Source organism: Orycteropus afer, unplaced genomic scaffold, assembly GCF_000298275.1.
Source record: "Orycteropus afer afer isolate SDZICR_OR568_19922 unplaced genomic scaffold, OryAfe1.0 scaffold00048, whole genome shotgun sequence".
Classification (NCBI taxonomy): Eukaryota; Metazoa; Chordata; class Mammalia; order Tubulidentata; family Orycteropodidae; genus Orycteropus; species Orycteropus afer.
In genome coordinates this window covers 15,206,311-15,227,331 of record NW_006921635.1, presented here as the reverse complement: position 1 = coordinate 15,227,331, position 21,021 = coordinate 15,206,311, and the positions used below count along the sequence as shown (strand labels likewise).

The 21,021-nt window shown below is 51.9% G+C and overlaps 1 protein-coding gene across 1 annotated transcript; it reads right to left on the bottom strand.

The window, feature by feature from the left end:
* Positions 1–634: 634 nt before the first annotated feature.
* On the bottom strand, positions 635–19,542 carry HNF1A (HNF1 homeobox A). Its single transcript, XM_007938231.2, has 10 exons — positions 19,217–19,542; positions 9,067–9,266; positions 7,124–7,310; positions 6,412–6,653; positions 4,986–5,137; positions 4,654–4,855; positions 3,748–3,921; positions 2,072–2,193; positions 1,843–1,987; positions 635–762 (listed from the first exon to the last, which is right to left on the bottom strand). Exons 1-10 carry the CDS (start codon positions 19,540–19,542, stop codon positions 635–637), a joined length of 1,878 nt encoding a protein of 625 aa, XP_007936422.1.
* Positions 19,543–21,021: the final 1,479 nt, after the last annotated feature.

The window sequence follows — 21,021 nt, the reverse complement described above, 5'->3', positions numbered from 1 at the left end:
GTTGAGTCTCCCATGGCGTGAGCATCTGAGCTCCAGGCCATGGCCCTGAGTAGCCTCTCAGGAAATCGTTTGTGGGTGGGTGCGGCTGGCTGTGTGGATCGAGAGCTAGGAGGTGGGGAGGGGCAGGGCTGGAGTGGCCTGGTAAGTGCATGGGTGACAAATAGACCTCGGTGCATTCATCCCAGGGGCAGGTGACTCTCGGTGCTCAGTGTATCCCAGCCACACAGGCTGGTGTCCTGAGGAGTATGGCTGCCAGAGCCCCTTTCAGGGCCCCAGGCTCTCCCCAGGCCCAGGCTAAGCGTCCAAAGCTGCCCCCTTCTGCTCCGAGTGGCAAGATTTTACCCTGAGCAACAGGGACAGTTCCTCCTGTGTCCTGCCCCAGGAATAAGCTCTGTTTCCCAGCTCTCCAAAGTCCTCTTTTGTGCAACTAAAGTCCTCCTCAGTTGGGGCACTGACAGCAGAACCCTCCCTTTGCTGGCAGAGCAGGGTGTGGCAAGACAGTTTCCCAAGGAAGGCAGCAGTCCCATGGCAAGAAAAGTTTGGCAGAATCAGATGTCCTCTGGGCAGCATTGGCTGCCTCCTTCACCCTCCAGGCAGGCAGCACAGGAGGCAACCCAGGAGACAGTTGCTACAGTTACTGGGAGGAAGAGGCCATCTGCGTGGAGATGAAGGTCTCAATGACACTGTGGTTGGTCGGCAGCAGGTGGCTGTGGCCGTTGGTGGAGTCGGAGCTCTGGTACAGCACGAGACTGCTGGAGGACACTGCAGAGGGAAATGAGGCTGCTGGCTGCCCCACCAACCCCACTGTCACCCACCCTGCCTGCCTGTCCCCGGGGCCTCACCTCCTGAGCCATAGCACATAGTGGGAACCACAGAGTCAAACCTCTGCCCTCAGTTCTTATTCAGGCTCCCAGCCAGGCTCCAGGGCTACCCAGGGACTGGCCGCCTCAGAATATTCTAGTGGGAACATTGGAGAACCCCTGGAAGAATGGTTAAGAGGTGGCTTTGAAGTTAGGCCTGGGTTCAAGTCCCAGCCCTGCCACCCAAGAACTATGGAAGAGGAGGCAATCCTTCCCCTCCTTGAGGGCCAGCTTTGTCATCTTAAAATGGGGACAATAGATGCCTCTGGGTTTATGGTGAGGACTCAGGGAGGGGGTGGTGTAAAGCATGGGGCCTGGAGCACGCTTCGTCAGTAACTGCCACTGTTGCCCTGCTGCTGGGTTGAGGAGCCCAAGGTTTAGAGAGGGAAGCAACCTGCCTAAAGACACACAGTTCATGAGTGGCCATACCACGGCTGGCGTCTGGCTCCAAAGTACCTGCTCTTAACCACACATCATGGGCTATAAACTCAAGGGATAGGGAACAAATGGGATGAGTCGGTTGACTAGGGATGTGGCCGCTGAAAGCCCACGCTCCACCGTTACGTAGGAACATGAGTCTTTCCAGTTTTCTAAGAGAAGCCAGAAACACAGATTCCTATTTGAAAGCTGATTCTTTGATGTTGGCAACTAACTCATAATGTTCAGCCGGAGGCAAAGCAAGTACATCCCTGAGTCACGGCTGGCCAAAACGAGCCCAGTTACTCATCATTGCCCTACCTGCCTCTTCCGATGACTTAATCTTTCCTCATTGGGGTCCATTGAGTTACCCTGTGAGGCCCCTCTGGCCCATGGTTTCACGCCCCCATTTGGCAAGCTTCATAGAGCCGAGTTTGAGAGGCAGAGTATCCTCCAAAACCTGGGGATGCCCCTCCCATTGCCCGCAGTCTGCTGCACACGTGGCCACAATGTCCACCCTGACAGTGAGGACAGAGAGAGTGAGGGGCAGGGGACAGTCACTCACCTGTGGGGCTGGTGCTAAGCCGGTGGGCAGGCTGCAGGTGCTGGATGCCAGCAGGGTCCTGGCTGGGGATGTGGATGGTGGTGGCCTGGGACACTGATGTGTGGAGCCCAGACTCACTGGAGACCTCTGTGTCTGAGGTGAAGACCTGGAGGCACAGGGCAGCAGCCTGAGCTCCCCAGGGTGTAGATCTGGGGTGGAGGAGGTGCTCGGGGGCGGGGCCTGGCCTTACCTGCTTGGTGGGGGTGAGGCTGGCGAGGGCACTTAGGTTGGTGGTGTCGGTGATGAGCATGGTCTGTGGAAGCAGGCCCGTGTGGGTGTATTGGGCCACCTCAGGCTTATGGCTGTAGAGGGCTGACGAGGAGGGAGGATGGAGATGTTATCATCAACCCTGGCCTCCTCCTGAGAGCCTCAGGGCTGGGGACTGTGCCTGGGGAGAACTAGGCAGAGTTGAGAGGGTGGGGCCGTGGATGGGGATTCAGAGCTGATTGCCAGAACTGGGAGCTCCAGGGAGGGGGTCGGACCCTCTCTCCCACCAGGGAGTCCTGCTCAGCCTGGGGTTGTGGAACAGACCCAAACCTGACTCCTGCCAGCTGGGTGTGAAGGGACATGGGTGGCATGGATGTGGTGCTTCTGGACCAAGCACAGGCCTCAAAGGAGTGCAGACAGCCCCAGTTACGGGGTGAGCGGGGCGTAGGGCAGCATATCTCACGCTCCAAGGCACCTCTGAAGTGTAACCCAGCGTTTCACCTATTATGCCCCAAACACACACACACAATAGTAGGACACATATAAACCACACATGTTCACATTGACCCAGATAAAAACATAGTAACACACACACACGTGTATACACTTTCAAGCACATATCCTCAGAGATATATATAGGTCCACAGTCCCACAGGGAGCTCTGGTGGTGTAGTGCCTAAGGGACTTGACTGCTAACCAGAAGGCTGGCGGTTCAAACCCACCAGCCACTCCTCGGAAGGAAGATGGGGCAATCTACTTCCTTAATGATACTGCCTCGAAAACCCAAGGAGGGGTCGCTATGAGTCAGGTCTGACTCAACAGCACATAACAATAACAACAACACAGTCCCTCAACCCAATTCTGAAATCCAAAAAACTCTGAAAACCAAACGATGTTCATAAAGACAGCACTAGAGCTCATTTGTCAACAAATCTTGGCCTGAAGCTGGTGTGAGGTTGTGTGGGTCTTTATTTAACCTACTTCATGGAATTCATGCCTTCTGCTGAGATAGTATGGCGGTGTGTCGCCCCAAACTGCTGGGAGTGTTATGTAATATGTGATCTATCCACTCTGCTCCCTTGGGTGGCACACAGTTAACACTCTCAGCTACTGATCAAAAGGTTGTTGGTTCAAGTCCACCCAGAGGTGCCTCAGAAGAAAGGGCTGGCAATCTACTTCCAAAACACCAGCCAGTGGACACCTTGTGGAGCACAGTTCTGCTCTGACGCACATAGGGTCTCCGTGAGTCAGAGTCAACTAGATGGCCCCTGGTTTGGGCTGATCTTTCTACAGTATGAAAAATGGTGAATTCTGAAATACAGATGGCTCCAATGATTTCAGCAAGGGACTGTGACCTATATTCCCACACATGGGCATGCACATACAAACCCATATTGGTAAACACTCAGATACATATCAAAACGCACTGTGTACACACTCAGCAAACACTTGTGCACACACACAGCTGTACACATTCACACACTGAAATGTATTCCAGCCCACAGACGTTCATCTGAGCACCACAATCGCCCTCAATCACAGAAGCACGCACACCCTTGGACCAGACACACGCATAGCCTAACACCCTCAGTTCCTCAGTGTTCACAGAGGCCCAGTCCCTCCCAGCACCACCCCCAGGGTAGAACAAGGGATGCTCACCGTGGGGGCTCTGCAGCTGAGCCATGGTGGCCATGAAGGGGCTCTGGGCCACGTGGCTTTGCACCGGGGGCATGAGCGGCTGCTGGTAGGACGGGTGCAGCGGCTGCAGGGTGGTCAGGCTGCTGCCCATGCTATTGATGACCGGCACGCTCTGGGCCTGAGTGGAGGCCAGGCCTGTAGCAGGTGGGTAGGTGGGAGTCAGCCAGCTCTCAGCTCTCACCCCTTCCACTGCCTCCCCAGCCAGTCCCAGACCCCCAGGGGCACCATCTCTTCCCAGAGCTTTGAGTTGGGAGGGGGAGTGGTCAGGAAACAGCCCTACCCTAGGATGCACTCCAAGCTTACAGCTGTCACTAACTGAGAGGCCCTGGCAAGTCAGTACTGCCTCATTAGCTGCTCCTTATCTGGGCAGGAAGTGGGAGAGCAGGCATTGACTAGCTCTGGTTGTCACACTGGGTTCCCTGGAGCCTTGGGGTTTCACGAAAGTGCAAGGGCCCTGGGCTGAGCTCCCTGGCCCCCTCTCCCAGAAGCTCCCTGTCTGTCTTGTATATCAAGCCTCTGCATATAGTTCCCACAAATAAGGACTGTCAAGCTTTAAAAAAAAACTGCAATCCAGAAAACGTCAATCCCCCTTTCACTGCTCTATTTCTCCCCTGGACCTTTTACTTCTAAGGCGCTGTGTGACTCATGCATACTGTCTGCCTCCCTACTCTGGTCGTCTTGCCAGGAGGGCTGAGGTTTGGGTCTGGTGTGGCACTCGCACTATCACTGATAAAGCAGAGCCTCTGGCACAGAGCAGACACCTGATAGATAATGTGTTGTATGAAGGAACAAGTTTCGGGCTCTTCCGGCTCCCATGTGCTGCATGAGCCCTCCACCCAGGTCCCCTACTCATCCATACCTACTTACCAATGACCAGGGTGGAGGCACCGGTATTGGTGAACGTGGGGCCCAGGGAGGCAGGCTCTCCAGGCCCAATGGCCATGACCCCAGGGAGTGAGGCCATGATGAGGTTCTGAGTCTGCTGGTTAAGGCCTGGGGAGGTCTGCTCCAGGCTGTGCAGTGCTGTCAGCGTGCTGACGGGGGGCAGAGGACCCCCTGTTGCCGAGACCTTCAAGGAGAGGCCAAGTTGAGTCAGGTTGAGACCCCACACTGCCTCCCTGAGGACCCCTGTAGAATCTGCCAGCCAAGGGAGGATGAGGGTGGAGGAGTCTTCCTCCCCACAGGCAGGGGACACTCACCAGCTTGGCTTCAGTGCTCAGCAGGCTGTGGCTGGGCTCCAGGCCCGTGGGGGACACTTGGTGCAGGGGTGCAGACACTGTCACCAAGGGACCACCACTGCTAGAGGGCACTTCTGCTGCCTCACTTGTTGCAGACTGTCCATACCGCACACCTGGAATGAGGTGCAGTGTTCAGCCTGAGCACCCCGCTTCCCTGCCCTTGCCCTTCTCTGTGGTCCTCATCACTCCAAACCTCATGGCTTTGCTTAGGCCAGTTGCCCCATCTTTCTTGATGCACCAGGCTCTGTGCTGGCTGCTTCCAACCCCTTGAAGGCCAGGGCTGCATTTATTAGCTGTATATGACCCACTCCTAGATATATGACCCATACCTAACATGCAAAAAAAACAAACCAAACTCACTGCTGTCGAGTCAGATTCGACTCATAGCGACCCCTCCTTGGGTTTCCGAGGCAGTATCACTACGGAAGTAGATTCCCCCCTCTTCCTTCTGAGGAGTGGCTGGTGGGTTTGAACCATGAGCCTTCTGGTTAGCAGTCAAATGCCTTAGGCACTACGCCACCAGAGCTCCCACTTGACATGCAGTAGGTGTTCAATAAAAGACAAAGTGAAATACATCGTTTTTAAAAATAGATAATTGAACTGAACTAAGGAACTGTGGTGGTATAGTAGTTAAGGCATTTAGCTGCTAACCAGAAGATCAGTGGTTTGAACCCACCAGCCACTCTACAGAAGAAAGATGAGGCAGTCTGCTTCCATAAAGATCTACAGCCTTGGAAACCCATTGATGGTTGCTGTGAGTTGGAATCAACTCAGTGGTAATGAGTTTGGGTTTTTTTTGGTTTGATGGCTGATGAAATCAAACTAGAGTGAACTGAGTTCAACAGAAAGAACTGAAGTCAGTAGAGTTGAACTGAATCTAGTTTAGTGGAACCTGAAATGAGTTGAGCTCAATTGAGTTGCTCTGAACTGAACTGGATTGATCTGAACCATATCCAATTATATTGAATGAAATTGGATCAGATAGAGTTGAACTGAATTGCAAAAAAATTTAATTAATTAAATTACATTTTGTTAAACTGCATCAATTGAATGGGAATTGAATTGAATTAAATTGTACCGAATTTGAATTAACTAAATTGGATTATAATGAGTTGAACATAATTGGACTGATTTTAATTGAATTGAGTTATCCTGAAATGAATTTAATTGATTTGATCTGAAATTAATGATGTGACTTGAAGTAACCCAAATCAAGGTAGGTTTAATTGAATGGAATGGAGTGGAGTGAATGGAATGGAACGGATCCAAGCCTCGGGGACAAGAGGTTTGGGTGGCTGCTGCCACTGGAGCAGACCTCCCCACCTCCCACCTACCCCCATGTCCTTTCTGTAAACTTCCCCAGTCCCTGTGCCCACATAGCACTCACCATGGACCTTACTTGGGGAGAGAGCAGGTGGGGGCAGGCCAGGGGAGCTGTGGGCCGGCAGTGCAGGCCCCGGGCCTGGCCCAGGTGGTGGCCCACTATATGTATCCATAGCCAGCTTGTGCCGAAAGGCTTCTTCTTTGCGCCGGTTGGCAAACCAGTTGTAGACACGCACCTCCGTGACAAGATTGGAGCCCAGGCCCTGTGCTTGCGATGGTGACACCCCTCTCTGGATGCACTCTGCCCTGCAGAAATGCCCACCTATGAGCCTTCCAGGCCAGGCTCATAGAAACCCTCTTCTGGAGGTGGGAAAAGATGCTAGGAAGTCAGGCTCTGCCTAAGTGTTTGAGGCTGGTAGATCTGAGTTCCAATCTCAGTTCTGCTATGTGACCTTGGGCAGTTGACTTAGCCTCTCTGCCCTCCATCTTTCCGTTCATAAAGTGAGCAAAACAGCCATAGGGTTATAGTAGCGATGAAATGAGATGAGCTGCTTCCCAGTGGTATGGAGTGGTACGGTAGGGGTTGCTAGGAATGCAGCTAGGTAGAAGACACTGAGCAGAAGTGAGTACTGGCAGTTCTCTGGGTCAGGCTAAGCTAATAGCAGGAGCTCTCAGGGCCCAGAGAGCCTCTCTTCTGAGCTAGAGCCACCGTTCCCTCCCCCAGCCTTGCCCCAGTCCTGACCAAGTCACTGCTGCTAACCCGCGAGCCATTGTACCTATTGCACTCCTCCACCAATGCCTCTCGCTCCTCCTTGCTGGGGTTCTTCTGCCTCTCATAGGCCTGGAACAGGATCTGCTGGGATGCCGGACCCCACTTGAATCGGTTCCTCCGCCCCTTCTTGGTTGGCAGCTCATCGCCTGTGGGCTCTTCAATCAACCCACCCTGCCCTGCATGGGTGAACTCTGTAGACAAAGAGAGCCATGAGCAGAGCTCCAGCCACTCCCACCTTCGGCCATCAGTTCACCTGCCGACACCTGTGATTCTCATCCCCAGGGTGCTGAACCAGAGGAGCTTACAGCTAGAATTTAGAAATCATCTAATCAGTAATGACAAACACACAGCACACGTGCCACTACTCTATTAACCTGTGCCCAAGGCAGACATGACTAATCGATCCCTGCATACTTTCCTACTGAGCCAGGATTAAACCTCACAACCTTTCTCAATAAAAGGCCCCAAGTAACCATTAACAATTGTTCAGATTTGGGACATGTTGCTATCCTCATTTTGCAGACGAGAAAGCTAAGGCTCAGGTAGGTTAGATGTTTTGTTTTGTTTTTTAAGGTCACACAGTAGTACAAAAACTTGAACCATTTCTCCTGAGAAGGTTTAGAGCTACATTTAACTTTTCAGCCATGGAAATCAAGTTTAAAATGTGAATGTTAACAATTTTAAATAAATAAGTAAATGAGTGAGTGTTGGCCAAGAGAGAAGAGACCCAGACATCCCTCATCAGCTAGTTCCAGCTCACTAGAAACTAGTCTCTCAGATTACACTTGAGCAGGCACCAAGAGATTAAGATAGACTAGTGCCAGAACATTGTTATGAAAGTGGAGGAAGATTCTGAGTCCAGTGCAGCAGAAGAAGGGCCTTCCCCATCTGCCTGCAGAGAGGCAGAAGCAGACCCCAGTGCTCTGGGGAGAGGGGAGATTAGACCCACCAAACGCCAACCCTTGCCAGGCACTTAGACGCATGCTGGGCCCAGATTCCAACATTCTCAGCAGCTGTGGCTTGCACACCCACTCACACTGACTCAATATACCATTTTGTCTTAATAGCCGTACCCTCAGCACAGCCCCAGACTAAGGAAGTAGACTGAACCAAGACCTGGGGTACAAGACACTGTGACTTGGCCTAAAAAATTAAAAAAGTTGAGCTGAAAAATGACCCTGTGAAGGTCATCGAAAACAAGGTAAACCTATGAAACTGTGAACCAAGAAGAGCCAAAGGAGACATGACAAGGATACATAGTGTGTTTACAACTGAATGGGATCCTAGAACAGAAAAAGAACAGTAGGGAAAAACTGAGGAACTCTGAAAAAATTAAATGTTATTAAATAGAAATTTAATGTTTCTGTGTTGGTTGATTATGACAAGTATACCATATTAATGTTAATAACGGAGCAGTGGTCTCCATGCACGAGACCTGTGTTCAATTCCTGACCCGTGCCCTTCATGTGCAGCCACCATTCATCTGTCATCGGAAGCTTGCGTGTTGCTCTGGCGCAGAATAGGTTTCCGTGGAGCTTTAAGACTAAAACTAGGAAGAAAGTCCTGGCAGTCTACTTTCAAAAATTGGCTGGTGAAAACCCTGTGAATCACAGTGGTCTCATCCTGTCGTGCACAGGGTTGCCATGAGTCAGGCTGATTTGATGGCAGCTGACAACACGTTATTAATCACAGTGTAAGACACGTCTCTGTGTGTCATCATCTTTTGTCCCGCTTCCCCACTGAACAGTTCAGGGGTCCCATCCTTGGGTCCTCGGCTTCAGCCCTTCTCCTGTCCCCTAGAGTGCCTCAGGCAGAGTAGATAATAAACATTGGTGGAGCCCCACTGCCTTCTCAGTCTGCCCGTCTGCGTAATGGGTGGTGAAGTCCAGCCCCCACCCACAAGTCAGAGATTGTCCAGGCCTCACCAGACAGTCGCCGTCTACTTACGCTGCGCCACCTCTCGCTGCTTGCGGACGTACCAGGTGTACAGGGCAGCTCGCTTCTGCGTCTTCATGGGGGTGCCCTTGTTGAGGTGCTGGGACAGGTGGGACTGGTTGAGGCCGGTGGTGTCAACCACCTCCCGCTGCGGGATGTTGTGCTGCTGCAGGTAGGATTTGACCATCTTTGCCACCCGCCACGGGTCCTCCCTGGGAGTAGGGCAAGGACAAGGCTTTCTCAGTGGGATGCCCTGCAGACTGGGCTGGGGGTTCTGTCAGCCCTGAGGATGGGGATTGTGGATGAAAGCAGACATGGAGCCTGAGGGCCTGCACCCAAACTCAAGGACAAGGAGGTACGGGTGCTCTTGACAAGATGGAGGAACATGGAGACAGAGGCATTTGGACACAGCACTGTGAACACACAGGAATAAAGGCTTAGAAATGTGGACACACAGATGGAGGCATGGACAGACTCCCACAGAAAGCTGCCAAGCCACGTGAGCAGGGTCCTCACCTGTGCACCTCCTTTAGAGTGCCTCTCCTCCTGCCTAGAATTGTTATTTGTGGCTCTGCCTTATCCACTGTGAGAAACTGTAAAGTCCTTGAGGGCAGGAACTGTCTGGTTCTCAGCACACAAAATAGACCTGGCGTACAATATTGTCCTTAGGCACACATGTATAAATGAACAGGTGGGTGAGTGGATGGGTGGACGGACAAGTAGATGGGTGGATAAGTACACGGATGAACATGTAGGTGGGTGGGTAGATAATGAGAGAGACTTACTGGAAAAGAAAATCACTGGATCTGAAACGGGGAGAAACGTGGATTCTCCCATTTTACAGCCAGGGTCATTGAGGCTCAGAGCACTTAACATCACTTGCCCAAGATCACATGGCTGACCCAGCAGAACCCAGTCCCACATAAAGGGATTCTAAATCCTTTTGTCAGGGAGAAGTCACCTGGGGTCAGAATGCCTCTGAAAATCTCTGCAGTTAATGGCAAGTCTCCCCACAACACTGGGACAGTACAGAGTCCCAGGTGAAGGAGTTGAGGGCTGACAAGGGCCTCAAACAGAAAATGTCCATTAAGTGTCAGCATTCCATGCTCTGGGGCTGGGAATCAGAGGGATTTGAGGGACCTGAGGCCCTGGAGGACGTTTCGTGACAATTCATGACTCACTCAGTGCGTCTCTGCTCACTGTGGGAACGGGAGAGGAGCAGAATTGCACACACTACATAAATTCTTTTCTGTTTCTCTCCTGCTCTGTCTCAACTCCCTCGCTCTCTCCTCCTAAGCTTATCTTACAACAATGCAGCTCAGTACAACAGTACTGACACCCCAGAACTGGGACTTGAATTCAGGTCTATGTGAGCCCAAAGCATGTGCCTGCACCCCCTTGACTCAGCAATTCCGCTCCTAGGATTAGGAGCTCTGGTGACATAGTGCCTAAGGCATTTGACTGCTAACCAGAAGGCTGGTGGTTCAAACCCACCAGCCACTCTTGGAAAAGAAGATTGGGCAATCTACTTCCGTAGAGATAGCACCTCAGAAAACCAAAGAGGGGTCGCTATGAGTCGAGTCCAACTTGGTGGCACGTAACAACAGTAACAACGGTGGGGGGAGGGTGTTAGGAACTCTGGTGGTGTAGTGCCTAAGGCACTTGACTGCTAACCAGAAGGCCGGAGGTTCAAACCCACCAGGCACTGCTCGGAAGGAAGGTTGGGCAATCTACTTCCGTAGTGATACCACCTCAGAAACCCAAGGAGGGGTCGCTATGAGTTGGATCAACTCGACAGCAGTGGGTTTGGTTTTGGTTTTGGTTTTCTAATGTTATTGAGTACACATGGTGGTAGTAGTTACATTGGGTCAGTTCTGACTCATGATGACGCTATGTGTGCAGACTGAAAATGCACCCCACAGGCTTTTCAAGGCCGTGGCCTTTCAGAAGTAGATTACAAGCCTTTCTTCTGAGACACTTCTGAGTGGACTCAGACCACCAGTGCTCAACCATCTGTGCCACCCAGAGCCTCCTCAATACATGTATATATAATATTTAAAACTGGATTATAAGAAACAAAGAGCATCTAAACTCTCCAAGGCTCTGAAGCCCATGCCATACTACCTTCTCTCCTAGCCCCTCTCCTTCCTTAAAGCGTTTGCCCCCTTGGCAGTGTCCTCAGAGGTGAGGGCATGGAGCCCTTCTCCGTCAGCTTTGGCCCTCTGACTGTGTCTCCCAGAGAGGCAAGGAGGAAAGGAAGATAGTGGCGGATAAATTTAAATGGGCCAGCCGTCGATACAGCAAAGCCCCATTTTGGAAGAAGCAATAGCTGTGAGAATTAATGCTTTGTGAGAGTTTATAATAACGAGCCAGGCACTGTGCTAAGGGCCAGTCATTTAAATCTAACGATAATCTTGAGATGTAGGTACTAGACCCATTTCACGGGTGAGAAAACTGAGGCTCAGAAACGTGAAGTCACTTGTCCAAAGTGGCCTTAGGAGGAAGTCAAGCATGTTTTATGCTGCTCTTGATCCTCCAGACCTCAACCCCAGCTCCTCTTCAGGAGCGCCTGGGATCTTCTCTTCTCCGCCTCCCTCTCCCCTCCCGTCCCCCTCCCGGTGCCAGTCAGAGCTGGGAGGCGAGGGCAGGACAAAGTCCAGCGTTGTGCTCCATGGCAAACATGTTTATCTAATCTCAGAGCTGGCCTGCCTCCCCCAGCGTACTCCAGCCATCACCTCCTGCCCTCTCTCCTGCCCTCCATTCACTCTTGAGAGAAGGGGTCGGCTTCCTCTCACCGGGGCCTCTGCTGGGCCCAGACTAAAGAATTACCATCTGCCGCTGTCCAGCTGGCTCCCTGTGTCTCTTCTGTGTCTTGTCTGCCTGTCTCTGTTTCTCTCTCTGTACAACCCCCCCCCCCCACTTCTCTGGGTCTCTCTTCTGTCTGTCTCTATCTGTCGAATTCTCCTACACCAAATCAAATTTAAACGGAACTGGAAATAAAACAAAGGCCAGACATGCTTCACAAATAAGGGTGCAGCATCTGTAAACATTTGAACATGAAAATGGGGCCCAAAAACATTCCAGTGAGCTAATAGGAACTTTCCATTTTTAAGCAGTTCTTGTTGTTGTTGTTGTTGTGTGCCATCGAGTCGGCCCCGATTCCTAGCGACCCCTCCTTGGGTTTCTGAGGCAGTATCACTACGGAAGTAGGATTGCCCAACCTTCCTTCCAAGGAGTGGCTGGTGGGTTTGAACCGCCAGCCGTCTGGTTAGCAGGCAAGTGCCTTAGCCACTATGCTACCAGAGCTCCCAAGCAGTTCTTAGGAGTGTTGAACAACAAATTCACAACAACAACAACAACAACAAAATGAAGTTAAAATGCCAGACGGTTGATGGGATTGTGAAACGACACAACCATGTGGAAAACAGTACACTTCCTTAAAGAGCCAGAAATAGAAATACCTTCTGATCCAGCTGTCCCACTGCCGGGTGTATATCCTGGAGATCCGAGAGCAGTGACATGAATAGACACAAGCACACCCATGTTCGTGGCAGCATTATTCACAACAGCAAAGAGAGGGCAACAACCTAAATGCCCGTTGGCAGAAAAATAGATAAATTGTGCACAGAGACGCAATGGAATACTACACAACTATGAAGACTAATGGTGAGTCCACAGAACATACGTGGATGAATCCAGACGACATTATGCTGGGTGAGACCAGTCAATTACAAGACGACAAATATTGTATGGTCTCATGTCTGTGAGAAAGCAGCCTTCTTTGATGGTTACCAGAGTGGGAGGGAAGGAGGAGGAATTACTTGCTAGATAAGTAGATACTTGTTATTTCTGGTGATGGGAAAGGCCATTCACAACATAAGTCAGCACAACTTGACTGAGCTGCATGAAGACACTGAGAGGAACACAAGAATAAAGGACAATTATGGTAAGTGTTACGTACAATTTTGCACCAACAGTAATGACAACCAAAAGATATCTATGTGGTTACAAGGTAGATATGTGTGCTATACGTGTATAGGAAGGTGCATGTGAGTCCATACATGTACATATGCAGGTATATTTGTAGGCAGTCATATAGCCATGTTTGGGTGTGCTACATATGTGTTCATTACATATAATAAAGCACACAGGAGGCATAGTTACGGAGACCTCATAGACATACCCAAACACCTCATAGGATTGGTTTACAGAAGTAAAGGGCTTAGGACCATAGTCTCGTGGGACAGCTCAGTCAATTGGCATAACATAGTTCATTATGTTATCTTATGTTCTGTGTCCTAGTTTGGTGAATAGTATCGTGGGCTTTAAAAGCTTGCAAGTGGCCATGTAAGATCCAACTACTGGTCTCTACGGTTCAAACCCACCAGCCACTCCTTGGAAGGAAGATGGGGCAATCTACTTCCGTAGTGATACTGCCTCAGAAACCCAAGGAGGGGTCGCTATGAGTCGGGTCCGACACCATGGCACACAACAACAACAACAACAACTTGTCTGAAGCAAAAGAGAATGAAGGCAACCAAAGACTCAGAGAAGAAACTAGTTCACAGGACTAACTGCCCACAAGAACCACAGCCTCTTCTAACCTGAGACCACAACTAAACGGTGCCCAGCTGTCACTACTGGCCATTCTGACCAGGGACACAGTAGGACGTCCCGGACAGAGTACGAGAAAGAAAATGAGTGTTGAGAACAAAACACAAGCTCCTAAAAGAGGCCAGATTTACTGGACCAATAGAGACTGGGGGAACCCCAAGATTATCGCCCTAAGATACCCTTTGAACTTGGACCTGAAGCCACCCCCACAGATCTCCTTTCAGCCCAACCATAGATTGGCTTATAAAACAAGCAGTTTCACCTGTGTGAGGAATGCATCCCCTTAAACAATCAACTATCCAAAACCAAATGATCAGCATTCACCCAAAAGCAAAGACGGAAAGGCAAGGAAGGTAGGGAAGCTTGGAAAATGGAAACAGAACAAACAGAATGCAAATAATGAGAATGCTGGCACCTTACAAAAACTGTCATGGAGCAATGTGTACAAAAAACCGGGTTAGGTGGGAACCTACTTTGCTATGTAAACTGTCACCTAAAACTATAAAACACTCAAATAAATAACTAAAAAGAAATTGCCAGTCTTGCTGGGAGAAGTTGGCCATGCCACTTTTTTTAGAACTCAATCAATCTCTCTCCTCTCACTGTGCCTTTTGGTCTCTACCTGTGTGTGTGTGAGTGTGTCTGCCTTGATTTCTCCATTCTTCGTGTCTGTCTGTCTCTCTCAGTTTCTGTCTCAGTTGCTCTATGTCTCTGTTTCTCTCTCTAACACTGTCTCTCTTCCTCCCATCCCTCTCCCAACACACTTGCGTGCACTTGCATGCACACACGCATGCACACACACACTCAATTTCCAAAGACCTGACTCTTCTCAGGATAACTTCCCCATCTCTCCCAGCTCAGAACTAAACACCAAGTCCCCAGGTAGCTCTTGCTTTGACTCTAATGGGTTTGGGAGTCAAACTAACCTGACTTCAAATCCCACCACTGCCACTTAGCCACTATGTGATCTGACATGGCCCACATGCCATCTGTAACTTGAGATGAATGCATGGCTGCCTCACAGTGTTATTGAGGGAATTAAATGAGTTAAAACAGAGGCGAAATGCTTATAGGCCAGGACTTGGCACACAGTAAGTGCTCAATAAGTAAAACGATATTGTCATCATCATCAATACATAGTCCCAGGGACCCCCCACCCCACAAGGCAGAGGGGCCAAGGATTGGTGAAGATCTGCCAACGTCTCCCACATTCCCCTTTTGCGGTCAATCAGTCGTCCAAGCTTTGAGCCCTTTCCTCTCTGCCCTGAGGGTTTCAGCATATCCCAGGTTGTGGAGCTGGGAGGCCAGCTTGCAGGGGTACCTACCCCAGCTCAGGGTGGGACCCTGCAGATCTGGGTTTGAATCCCCCCTCTGCCACTCACTATCCATGTTGCCTTGGGAAAGTTGCTTAACCTCCCTGTGTCTCAATCTCTTCATCTCTGATAAGGGACTAATAATATGTCCTGCTGCCAAGGGTTCTGGAGAGGAGAAAACAAGTTAATGCATCTGTAAGGTTTTTGTGGAAGAAGTACAACCAGAAAGCTCCTTAGAAGGGAAGATGACAGGACTTCCTCTGTCGTACTTTGATCATGTTCTCAGGGGGGACTAGTCCCTGGAGGAGGACATCATGCTTGGTAAAGCAGAGAGTCATTCAAAGAGGAAGACCATCTACGAGATGGACTGACACAGTGGCTGCAACTATGGGCTCAAACATGGCAAGGACTGTGAGGATGGTGCAGGACCAGGCAGGGTTTCATTCTGTTGGACATGGGATCACTATGACTTGCAACCTACTCGGTGACACCTAACAACAACACAAGCTCTTTGTGAGCTCTACAGCACCACATGGAAGTGAGCTGACAGTGTTATGGATGAGAGGTGGTTGAACAAGAATGCCTGGGAAGAGGGACAGGGGAGGAGAACTTACCAAGGAGAGGCATGGAAATGTGAAGGGCACTGTGAAGAGTGTGGGTCAGGTAGGGAGACCCAGGTCCAAGTTCTGGTGTTAACACTTTGTAAGTTACCTGGGGCAAATCGCTTTGGCTCCCTGAGCCTTAATTTGCTCATCTGTAAAATGAGGCCACCGATAACAGCCACCCGACATTGCCCTCACTGTGTGTGCACTTCATAGCATGCTATTTAATTAACCCTTTTTGGGGGGTGGATAAGTGACTGCTAACCAGAAGGCTGGTGGTTCAAACCTACCAGCCACTCCTTGGAAGGAAGATGGGCAATCTACTTCCGTAGTGATACTGCCTCAGAAACCCAAGGAGGGGTCACTACGAGTCGGGTCCAACTCGCCGGCACATAACAACAACAAGAAGTAGTATTGTCATCGCTACCTTGTAAAGAAAGGCAAAATCACTCACCTGAGCTAGGAAGGGGCAGAGCTGGGATTCAAACCCAGGCACTTTGGCTTCAGGGATGTCAGATCCTTAGTCCCACCTTGGCCACTGTCTTTCTGGGCCTCAGTGCCCTGGTGCTGCCCAATGAGAGGATCAGAGAACTACAGGGTGGGTGCTCAGGGACAGGGAGGACCCTGGGTCCAGGTTCCCCCTGTGGTCATGGCCTCAGCCTGCTGGACTCTGGCCAGCAAGGCGGTAGACACGCCAGGGCTCAGAGAGTCCCAGTCACTCATTTGCGCTATGCGGGAACCACCAGTTACCAGTTGCTGTCAAGTGGAATCTGACTCACAGCAACCCACTGTGTGCCAGAGTAGAACTGTGTTACACAGGGTTTCCATGGCTGTGAACTTTTGGAAGCTGATCTCCGGGCCTTTCTTCTGAGGCATGAGTTTGACCTGCCAGCCTTTCAGTTACCAGCCAAGTGCTGAATGACTTGCATCCACCCAGGGACTCCTGTGTGTCAGCCACTGGGAGTGGCGAACAAGTACCTAACGCAGGCCCTGCCCTTGAAGAGCTTCTGTTTTCATACCAAGAGATAGAAAACTAACAAACAGATAAATATGATAAGTGATAGGCAAAAGTAAACACGGGTGGTGGAAAAGAAAGTACTTGGGGGTGGGCCTCACCTTTAGATGGGGTGGTCAGGGAGGACCTCCCTGAAGAGGTGACATTTGAGCTGAAGGAAGAGAAGGAACAGGCCATGGGAAGGTCTGGAACAGGGGTTCCAGGCAGAAGGGACAACATGTGCAAAGGCCCTGAGGTGGGAATCAGCGTGGGGTGTTGAGTGTAATTAGGGCAAAGTGAGTGAGGGAGAGGGGGGGGGGTTCCTGGGAGAGGATGGGGAAGTTGAGGAGAGGGGACTAGAGCAGGAAGTTTGGATCTTATTCATTGGCTATGTGAGAGGAAACTGAGGGAGAAAGCAGGGAAGAGACTTGCTTAAGGTTACACGTTGGCTAAAGCCAATGTCTAAGGGAAGAGCTAGGGTTTCTATGGTGACCTCTGGCATGGGGTACCCCAGGAAGTCCTGAGACCCAGTACCCAGTCCTGCTTCTTCCCAGACACTTGACTTCGCCTGGAGGTCCTGCATCTGCACCCACTCTTCCAGCCTCAAACAGTCCCCCCTCCCAGGGCTTCCCTTCCTTCTGTCTCCTTCTCCTGCCTGGTGGCTGGAAGCCCCACTTTTTTTCCCTCAGGGCGTTTTCAGATCCCTTTTGTTACCTGAACAATAAGTAACCCGGGTAGTTAGTTATAAACTCTGCAGGAACAAGGAGCTGGTTGATAATTTATAGCAACATCTCAAATTTAAATGGAAAGTAAATAGCATGCTGTTAGCATTAAAGAAAACCCAATGGGGCGGGCAGGAGGCATTACAGCCTCCTCTCCTCTCAGCCTGGGGTGCCTCACTTTCTCCCCAGCCCCTTCTCCCCGCTGGACCTGGGCCCCTCTCCCCTGCTGGTCTCCTCTCTTCTCTGCTCCTCCAGGCTCTCTCTCCATTGCCCCAACGTCTTCTCTCTCCTTTCGCTTTCTGGAAGGCCCCAGGGCCCTGCTGGTCCCCAGGGAGCACCTTGACCTCTGCTCCCCCCTCGAGAGCTGTGAATCAGGCCTCCTCCCCGTCATCCCACCTGAGGGGGCTGCTGATCAAGAGGCCCCACCCAGCCAGGTAAGAAAGGCCTTGGGCACACCTGCCCCCCCACCCCAGAGCCCCCAAACCCATTGGGGGGCCCCCAGCAGGTCCAGCCCAGCCCCACCCTGCCCAGGTTGCCCTCGCCCTGGGTCCTGCGATGCCTGGCTCCTTGCCCCTCCCCTGTGGCCTTGCTGCTCTTTGCCCTCCTCTCCCTGCCAAGTCAGGGGGCCTCCCAGCTGCCTCCCTGCCCCTGCCCAGACCCAGGGGCACCCCAAGGCCACCGGGAAGATGCCAGCTGCCAGCCCTCCCCCACCCCAAACTGGGATCAGGACCTTGGACAGAACAAAGACAATCTACAGAAAATGTGGGGGGGGGGGGACTTGCCCTCAGACTTCTCAGCCACCTCCCAGAACCCCTTGGCCGCCAGACATAGGGGTTGAGAGCACCAGATAGATTGGCCTTAGAGGTCCAGCTGGGCTGCCTTAGTCAGGCTACTGCCCCTCTCTGAGCCTCAGTTTCCCCATCTGGGAAGTAGAGTGAGCAGTCGCCAAACATTAATCAACATTAACTGTAATTAGAAAGGAGAAACCTCAGCACTGCGTCCCACAAGTCGCAAGCCCCAGGAACAGACAGAGCTGCCAGGATGAAGGCTATAGGGCCTTTGTGGGGGAGGGGGTCCCCGCAGCCCCCAGGCCGCCCTTCCTCCTCATGTGCCTCCCATTCCCCACCCCCACTGATGGGAAGTTGGTTGGCCCAGTCCTCTCCAGGCCACCATCTCTACAAGTTAATGATCACAGGCCTTATCAGAGCCTTTTGCCATTTATAAATTTATAAAACAAAAGAGAAATAATAAAGCCTGTGGGTAATTAGTAACCAGGTCACCTCTGCTGAGGAGAGGGGAGGCTTCGAGCCGGGACCCACCCAGTTCGCCAGGACATGGGGAGCCGGCAGGTAGATGGGGGACAGATGGGGAAGTTGCTAATGGCGCCTGCTAGCAAGGTGGGGGTGGGAGGCTGTAGCTTTGCAGAAAGGGGAGCAGCTGCTGCCCCCAGGCTCCATCCATCTCAGGTAAGAAAGATCTGGACTTTCCTGGGTGCACACTTGAGGCCCGAGGTAGCTGGGAAGCCCCCACAACCCCAGCCCGGGCCTTCAGCTGTGCTTCCTGGCCTCCGAACCTACGCTCTGAGGATCTGGCAGGGAAGTGAGGGTTTGGGGAGCAGAAATGGTCTTGCTGGCTCGATATTCCCACCACCCTCGGATTCTCCAGGCATTGGCCCCCTCAGAGCACCCCTACAGCATGTCCTACTTCCCAAGCTCTGGGCTGAGTGGCTTAGGGACCAGGAGACTCTACAGAGGGGCTGCCTCGGGGTGGGGACTCCAGCCTCTGAACCAGTACCCCTCTCAGCTCTCGCAGGCTGGTCCCCTTTCCGATAACTGGCTAAAGACCAAACTCTTGGGGGCTCTGGACTCTGAAGAGGGCTGGTCAGGAGCTAGGGTGGGGCAGGGAGGGGGTCCTTACTGCAGAAGGGTCTCCACCACGGCCTTCTGGTGGGCCGCCTCCTCGGGGCTAAGGTTCTCCAGCTCTTTGAGGATGGGCGGCGTGAAGTCTTCCCCATCGTCGTCTGTCTCGTCCTCGGAGCCCCGCGTCTCCCCCAGCCCGTTGGGAAGTTCGGCCAGCTCCCCTCGGCCGCCACCACAGGCCTCGCCCTTGTCCAGGGGCTCATCCCCAGCCAGCAGGTAGGGCCCCGGCTCACCCAGAGCCTGAATCAGCGCCTCTTTGCTCAGGCCCGACTCAAGCAGGGCCGCCAGGAGCTCCGTCTGCAGCTGGCTCAGTTTAGAAACCATGGTTCCGCCACCACCGGGCCACGAGGCCTGGGACCACCGGGCACCAGCACCACGTGGGCCGTCCACCTGCCAGCCGCCCAGAGGGCCCAAGCCAGGCTCCTTGTCCCCACTGCACCCCCCAAAACCCTCTAGCTGAGCCGTGTGGGCACCCCCAGCCCCCAACCCTGGCCCCAGCGGCCAGTGAATCAGGGCCCCTGCCCGCTCTGTTTACATTGGAGCTGGGGAAATTCTCCAAGGTTCATATTTATCCGTGTGCTTAGCAAAGGGACTGAACTTTGGACTTAGCCCTGCTGCGCGAAAAGTGCAGGCCTCATGGCAGCAAGGAGAGACAGGGAGCCACGGCCTTCACTGGGAGTGGGCAGAGCGGAGGGTGGGGGAGGCGGAGGCGGGGGGCCCAGGGCAGTTGGGGCAGAAGGTGCTGGGAGCCAGGGAGGCCTCTGGGCTAGTAGCATTGGGACCTACCCCAAAGGCCTCGTAGGGGTCAGGCTGAGGCAGGAGAGCAAAACAGCCATGTTTCCTTTGGGCACAGAAGCAGCAGGGAGTTCCAGGCAGCTGGGCCTGCTCTCCTCAAGGTGTAGGGAGGGCTAGGTCAAGCCCATTTTGGGACTCCCCTCCCCAGGTTCAACACCAGGCCTGCCCATAGGAAAAACTTGTTCATTGGACTCTACTCTGCTCAAGGAACTATGCTGGGTCTCTAACATGCGTTATTGTTATTGTTGTTGTTGTTAGGTGCTGTCCATTGTAATAACTGCTAGCAACTGTGAGTAGGTAGAAGAGGAAACAGCCTCAGAGAGGTTAAGCAACTTACCCAAAGTCACACAGCTAGCAAAGGGCAAGGCTTGCAGAGCCAGACTTTGTTGTTGTTGTTATGTGCCATTGAATAGTCTCTGACTCATAGTGACCCCTCCTTGGGTTTCCGAGGCAGTAACACTATGGAAGTAGATTGCCCAACCTTCCTTCTGAGGAAGCAGTCAAGTGCCTTAGGCACTACACTACCAGAGCTACCACAGAGCCAGACTAGAGAGAGGCAAGTGAGGTACTTACCTCAGGTGTTAAGGAGAAAACTCAGTAACCAAGATAAATAATATGCAAATGGAATATATTAAAAAACCAGATGCAAACCCCAAGAGAATTCAAAACATGTGCCTGCCCAAAAACTTGTACAGAAATGTTGATAACAGCATTATTCATAATAGCCAAAAAGTGGAAACAACCCAGACATCCGTCAACTAATGAATGCATAAACAAAGTGTGGTCGATCCATACTGTGAAGTTATTATTATCTATTTATATCATTTATATATTATTTTTAAGGAGCTCTGGTAGCATAATGGCTAAGGCACTTGACTGCTAACCAGAAGGCTGGTGGTTCAAATCCACCAGCCACTCCTCGGAAGGAAGGTTGGGCAATCCTACTTCTGTAGTGATACTGCCTTGGAAACCCAAGGAGGGGTTGCTATGAGTCGGGGCCGACTCGAC

Bases quoted from the DNA above. Each gene is read 5' to 3' on its own strand.
- HNF1A (XM_007938231.2), bottom strand. From the start codon at position 19,542: ATGGTTTCTAAACTGAGCCAGCTGCAGACGGAGCTCCTGGCGGCCCTG. The intron at 5,138-6,411 runs GTGAGTGCTATG...ACCTCATTCCAG, and splicing joins CTCCCCAAGTAAGGTCCATG to GTGTGCGGTATGGACAGTCT. The intron at 4,856-4,985 runs GTGAGTGTCCCC...CTCTCCTTGAAG, and splicing joins TGAGCACTGAAGCCAAGCTG to GTCTCGGCAACAGGGGGTCC.